General features: G+C 39.0%; 1 protein-coding gene across 1 annotated transcript; it reads left to right on the top strand.

Annotated features, from left to right (window-relative positions):
- The first annotated feature begins 712 nt into the window (after positions 1–712).
- plk1 (polo-like kinase 1 (Drosophila)) lies at positions 713–5,790 on the top strand. Its single transcript, XM_041984357.1, has 11 exons — positions 713–1,434; positions 1,929–2,097; positions 2,400–2,544; positions 2,648–2,741; positions 2,836–3,061; positions 3,231–3,273; positions 3,400–3,497; positions 3,861–3,938; positions 4,410–4,564; positions 4,729–4,911; positions 5,030–5,790. The coding sequence occupies exons 1-11, from the start codon at positions 1,072–1,074 to the stop codon at positions 5,222–5,224; spliced, it is 1,749 nt and encodes a 582-aa protein (XP_041840291.1). The 5' UTR covers positions 713–1,071; the 3' UTR covers positions 5,225–5,790.
- The last annotated feature ends 835 nt before the right edge of the window (positions 5,791–6,625 follow it).

Here is a 6,625-nt window from a genome sequence, read left to right as displayed (position 1 = left end):
CTGATTAACATTTCCTAAAGGTTATTGTTGACTGATGAGCCAGAAACTGAATGCAAAAATTAAAATGATTAATTATTTTTAAAAAGTTAATGTAAAACTAGAATAGAATTTGAACTTAGCTACTGCTTGAAAAGCCTGTATATCTATTTTATAACCACGTCACAGACATTGTATCTACATTTGTGTTCACCTCATTTATTTGGTTACACCTATTTGTTTTATTATTTTGTTCTGTTCCGGAGCTACCTCAACACTTGGAAAAATGTCTATGACATTGTTCTTATGGCCTCATATTTCTATACATTTTGACCAATAAAGTAAAAAAGAAAGAAAGAAAAAACCTTTAAATAAACATTTTTGTGACTATTTCTGATAAAGTTTGACCATAACATGACTTATGTAGATTAAAAAGAAGAAAAGTTCCTAACAGAGTAGTCTTCAGTGAAACCTTTCTGCTCTAGTTCACAGCAAGCGTTTGGAATTAAATCCCACTCCGACTACAAATCCCGTCAGTACTTGTTAAAGTAAAATGGCGTAATCAACAACAGCAATTTGACCAATCACATCACAGGATTAGATTTACTCCTTCAGTGATTGGGTATTTTTGCAACAGGTTTCCCATGAAGCTTTGTCGGACCGCCCTCTATTTCAAATCTAGCGGGCCAATCAGCGAGTGCCATAACGACCGAGGCAGCATTTTAAATTTGTACTAGAGACTGTTGTCAAAGGCTAGAACAGAAGAACGCCGCAACCAACGAGGGACAAGTCGGCCGAATATTTTCATGTCAGCGTCAGGTTTATTTTTTTCATTTTAATATATAGGTCTGCATGCACTTCATGATTTTGTTGAAGCAGATATTAATGAAGTCTCATGTCTTCTTAGCAGTGCTATCCATAGTTTTAGGTTAAATTTACAAGTTTTATGGTAGCGAGTTAGCTTCTAAGGCTAATCTAACGTCGACTGAGTTAGGGTTAACAATAGTTTGACCCTGGCAGCTATAATCGCTATATCGACTGCTGGGAAGTTTTGAACATATTCTGTAAAGACACCGAAGAGCACTTTAATCCAAAATGAGTGCTGGTATCGCAAAACCGGCCATTCCTTCTGGACATGTGGATCCGAAAACGGCACCTCTCAAAGAAATCCCAGATATCCTGGTTGACTCACGCACGATGAGAAAATACACGAGGGGAAGATTCCTCGGAAAAGGTGGTTTCGCAAAGTGCTACGAAATCACAGATATGGAGACAAAGCAGGTTTTTGCTGGCAAGATAGTCCCCAAATCTCTGATACTGAAGCAGCACCAGAGGGAAAAGATGACTTCTGAAATCGCCATTCACAAGAGTCTCAATCACCAGAATATTGTCGGGTTCCACGGGTTTTTCGAAGACGAGGACTTTGTCTTTGTGGTCTTGGAAATCTGCAGGAGAAGGGTGAGTGTGTAATCAGGACATTTTCTCCCCAGTCAACAAATGGCTGAGGGCTAGCCGTTAACACGGCGGCCTCTTCCGTTTTCCCACACCCTGTCCCTCAGTTGGAAAAATTGTAGGAAATCCTTAAGTGTTTTGAACATGGTTGCATGTTTACACAATCCTTAAACGTATGTAATGAAATTAAATATGGTGTATTAATCCGGGAGTGTATTTATAAATGAGAAGACTGTACTTAACTAATTTTAGCGGAAACTCATTCTTGTTGACCTTTTCTTATACAAGCTCAAATGCATTTTCAAACATTTGCTTTGTCTCTACGGTCAAAACCCCCTCAATAATGTTTATATCAAACAATTCCAGTACTACTACTGGTTGCAGTGCTGCCATAATGGCTTTTTAATGTGCACAAGATATTTGAAGGGATTTGTCATTGTCTTTTTTTTTTTTAAATTCTCTTCAACAACATGATTACTAACGACCTGCTTTTATTTCAGTCGCTTCTGGAGTTGCACAAACGTCGTAAGGCTGTGACTGAGCCTGAGGCTCGCTACTACATGACTCACTTGCTCAATGGTGTCCAGTACCTTCACAACAATAAAGTCATCCACAGAGACTTGAAACTGGGCAACATCTTCCTCAATGATGACATGGAGGTCAAGATAGGTAATCTATTTAGAATTTAATATGGTTCTGTTTACAAAATGTTTGGAAAGTTAATGTTGGTTGTACATTACAGCACCTGCAAATAAATCTATTTTTGTACTAAAACGTTCAGCCTTACATTAACGCCATACCTTCTGGATGACCAGTTCTCCACGTGTGGTGTTTAAATTTCTTACAAGTTGGCTTATTCTTAAAGTATGTGACAAGTCTGTATGTCAAGAATATCAAAGTTTGAGAATTTGTGCTGAAGTGACTAACTTTTTATCCAACGCATGACGGAGCAGTCTTTGTTTCTTTTCTAGGGGATTTTGGCTTGGCAACTAAGATTGAGTTTGATGGTGAACGGAAGAAGACTTTGTGTGGAACACCTAACTACATAGCTCCTGAAGTGCTTGGTAAAAAAGGCCACAGTTATGAAGTGGATGTCTGGTCGCTTGGATGTATATTGTAAGTGTGGGGGGAAAACATAAATGGATACCAGGGTATTCCACATAATTGGGCAAAATTAAACTCTTTTCCCATTTGTTTTTGTTTTTTTTTCTCCTTTAAGGTACACATTGTTGGTGGGGAAGCCCCCTTTTGAGACCGCTTGCCTGAAGGAGACCTACAACCGCATCAAGAAAAATAATTACACCATCCCCTGGGTAAGATGATCGACATCATGTCAAAATATAGTTTTGTTTTTAAAAAGACATTTAAATTGTTCTTCACTCATCCCATAATATTGTGTCTGTGCAGCACATCAACCCATCTGCGTCGTCTGTCATCAAGAGGATGCTGCATGCTGATCCCGCTCAGAGACCTACCATTGCTGACCTGCAGATGGATGAGTACTTTACCTCAGGCTACATCCCTCTTCGACTGCCCACCACTTGTCTCACTGTGCCTCCGCGGTTCTCTATTGCCCCCTCCACGGCTACGGAGCTCAGCCAAAGACGCCCCCTGACTGCTTTAGACAACAAGGGTAATGAACCCGGCACTATCTGGCTATTAATTATCAAAGACATATACAAGTGCATACAATAAAGCTGAAATGTTGTTGCCTTGGTTATAAGGAGGCTGTAGTGTAGCATATCGACTTTAGTAAATGCATTTACAGAGATGTTAAGGTTTTCATAATTTTCTGTTTTCAGAAGGCACAGAGAAAGAGGAGGTGAAAGATGAGGCTGTACCAAGGTGAGATTTTCTTTTTCTTTTTTTTTTGACTAAAATTTTCACTCACTTACATAGTTTTATATACATAAACAGAAGTTGTGCAAAAAGCAGATATGTGACGGTGCTGATTTGCTGTTTTGTGTGAAGGGTGGTTGAACCAGCTACCTCACACCTGAAAGACTTGCTACAGCAGCTGAAAAGTTTCATTGCTGCAAAGCCCTCTGAGAAGGCTATCATACGCCAAGGTAAGCAGATATTTTTGACTTGCACATTTTCTAGGTCCAGAAAATCTTCGAAACAATGGACAATTTTGCAACTGTGGTGAAGAGGAGGTTTCTGAACAAAGTGGTTTCCATCATGGATAACCCAGATCATCCTCTCCACCACACACTGTTCAGACAGTATATGTTGTACATAGATTTGTATATTTTGTTTTTTATACATTTGTAGGTTTGATTTTGCTGCTTTAATTTCTGAGTCTTTTGTGCCAATACATTCTACTGTAACCCCAAATTTCTCCGCTTTTAAATCAATAAAAGTAAATCTCTGTCTATTTAAACCTTTGTCAGCCCTGCCTTTTATACAGTTTGTTGCATTTGTCTTTCCAGAAGAGGCAGAGGATCCTGCCTGTGTCCCCATCTTCTGGATCAGCAAATGGGTTGACTACTCCGATAAATACGGACTGGGTAAGCATTAGTCAAATTTTTCCATCTGTGATTGTCACATTTTCATTTTATTTATTTATTTTTTCTAAATTGTGTTTTCTTAATAGTAATTTAGCTGTGTAAAGACTAAAAGCTGCATTCTGGAGGGAAGAAAAACCAAAACAAACTTTCATTCAGGAGTCTTAAGTCTTCTAAACAGTTTCTTTGTGAATCATAACTTTCACTCAGACTTTGCATAACCTGAACTGTCCTTGAAATTGTTGGCAGTTCATGCTTATGCTAGTTTTTACTGTACTGAAATTCAAAAATTTCTCAGTTAAGTTACAAAGTTTGCTAAATATAAAGTTAGCAACCATTTGATCAGATCGTGACACATCATCTGAACTTCTTTTGCTAAGGTGTTTAATAATAGTTATTAGCTTTTTTTTTTCTCTCCCCCCTCTTGATGAGGACTAATCTTTTTTTTAAAGAGCTTATTAATGTCTTTTTCAGGCTACCAGCTCTGTGACAACAGTGTTGGTGTTCTGTTTAACGACTACACCCGTCTCATCATGTATGCCGATGGAGACAGCCTGCAGTACATTGACAAGATGTCAGCTGAATCCTACATGAGTGTTCGTTCGTTCCCTGCTACTCTCAACAAGAAGGTCAGAACGTCAATCTTCCTTCTCTCAAGTTGCTGACTCTTTTTTTTTTTTTTTTTTTTTTTTTTTTTTTTTTCTCCATGTTAAATGTGTGTGACTGATGACGTCTTGGGGCGGTGTCTTGCTCTGCATGGAGTAATGAAGTGAATTTTATTTTTCTCTTGTAGATAACATTGCTGAAATACTTCCGCAATTACATGAGCGAGCATCTACTGAAAGCTGGTGCCAACATGGCACGGCGGGAAGGAGATGAGCTGGCACGACTGCCCTACCTCTCACTTTGGTTCAGAACCAAGAGTGCCATTGTCCTGCACCTCAGTAACGGCACAGTTCAGATCAACTTCTTCCAGGTAGACATTAATGGCATCGCCTCCCATCCATGTTCTTCATCTGCCTCATCAGCTGTTATGGACATTTGTTTCTCCATCTCATGACTCATCTGCTTGTTTCCCTTAACCCATTTACCAGGACCACACCAAGCTAATCCTGTGTCCGCTGATGGGTGCAGTGACCTACATTGACGAGAAGCGAGACTTCCGCACCTACAAGCTGTCTCTGCTGGAGGAGTTTGGTTGCAGTAAGGAGCTGGCCAGCCGCATGCGTTACACCAAGCTCATGGTGGAGAACCTGTTAGACAGCAAGCCCAACTCTGCTGCACATTAGGCCAGTTTTCCCCCCATCAGTCTGCCAGCATCACAGAACAGGACAGACATCTGAACGGGACAATCCTTTTATGTGTATTTTTATTGAGGACCGTCACAGTAATGCTTCTTAGACCATTGATGAAGAAGAGTCGGCCCTTAATTTTTATCCTCTTTCCTGTTGTCAATAGCTTTTCACTTGACTCCTTTCTTAACTTTCTTTTGACAAACATGTTCTTGCTAAAATAATTGCTGAATTGTCAATAGCACAGCATTTGTATGTAAAAATGAGTTTTGGAAACAAATGAAAGTTTTCAAATTTATCTTAAAATTGGAGGGTTCCACCTAGATGTTTGTTTGGTTTTTTTCGTCTTTGAACTTGCAGTTTTTGGACTCTGGAGTCTGGTGGGGACTGGGACTCAAAGCTTCTCTGGTCTGCTTCTCTAGTTTGTTTTTATCTGTCTTTAGAGGAACACGGACCATGTTTATGTCTTTATCATGCAGATTCTTTAGGTTTTTTTTTTTTCGTACATGTTGTAAAGATGATTTAACTCTTATTGAAGTTTAAATAAAGATTCTTTTGAACCAGGCAAATTACTGATTTCATGTTTTAGATGAATTAGTTGCTCTGAAATATGAAGAAGCAGCTTTATTGTATTGGTAGGGAAATATAACATATTGATGTCGGCAACGGTCAGTCCAGCAGCAGATAAACACTAGATAAAAAAACATTCATGTCCAAAAAAAAAAAATATATATACTGATATAAATACTGAGACAAGTTGCCATTTACATCTTATTTCTTTAGTGTGTACAGCAGGGGTCTCCAACTGGTCCTTGTGAGCTACTGTCCTGCAGGTTTTGGATGTCTGCTACTACAAAACACCTCTGCACAAGCCTGTTAATAGTTCAGTGATTTGAGTCAGGTGTGTTGCATCAGGGCAGAATCCAAAACTTGCAGGACAGTAGCTCACTAGGACCGGAGTTGGAGATCCCTGGTGCACAGCATATACACACATACATATATATGCAGGCTAAAAAATAAGGCACATTTACAGTATTGTAATATTTGATGGGACCAACACAAATGCCCTCTAATATTTGCATTTTTTGTGACACTAAAAACAAAGTTAACAAAGAGCAAAGTCTTTAGATTATTCTAAAAGGCTTACCGATTGACCCACCCAGTTCTCTTCGACCACGACTTTGATCAGTCTTACATCAAACCTAAGTGCTGTTTTTACAGCTTGTTGAAGGAGTGATTTGCTGAAACGACAAAACAGCTTTCTTTTCAGCTTAGTTTTTTAATCCCAGAGAAAATCTGTTATGAAAACTAGAAATAACTGGATTCAACATTTTTTCCTCACAATAGCTCCCATTCAGGATAGTTTTGCTCTATATTTACCTCTTGGTCACCCTACAA

Source organism: Melanotaenia boesemani, chromosome 4 (genome assembly GCF_017639745.1).
Source record: "Melanotaenia boesemani isolate fMelBoe1 chromosome 4, fMelBoe1.pri, whole genome shotgun sequence".
Classification (NCBI taxonomy): domain Eukaryota; kingdom Metazoa; phylum Chordata; class Actinopteri; order Atheriniformes; family Melanotaeniidae; genus Melanotaenia; species Melanotaenia boesemani.
Note: the sequence above shows the minus strand (reverse complement) of the source record. Positions and strands in the feature narration are given on the sequence as shown.

What these genes read in the sequence shown, in the direction of transcription:
- plk1 (XM_041984357.1), top strand. Translation starts at nt 1,072, where the DNA reads ATGAGTGCTGGTATCGCAAAACCGGCCATTCCTTCTGGACATGTGGAT. An exon ending in TGGTCGCTTGGATGTATATT is followed by an intron (nt 2,545 to 2,647) that starts GTAAGTGTGGGG and finishes TTCTCCTTTAAG; the next exon opens with GTACACATTGTTGGTGGGGA. An exon ending in AAAGATGAGGCTGTACCAAG is followed by an intron (nt 3,274 to 3,399) that starts GTGAGATTTTCT and finishes TTTTGTGTGAAG; the next exon opens with GGTGGTTGAACCAGCTACCT.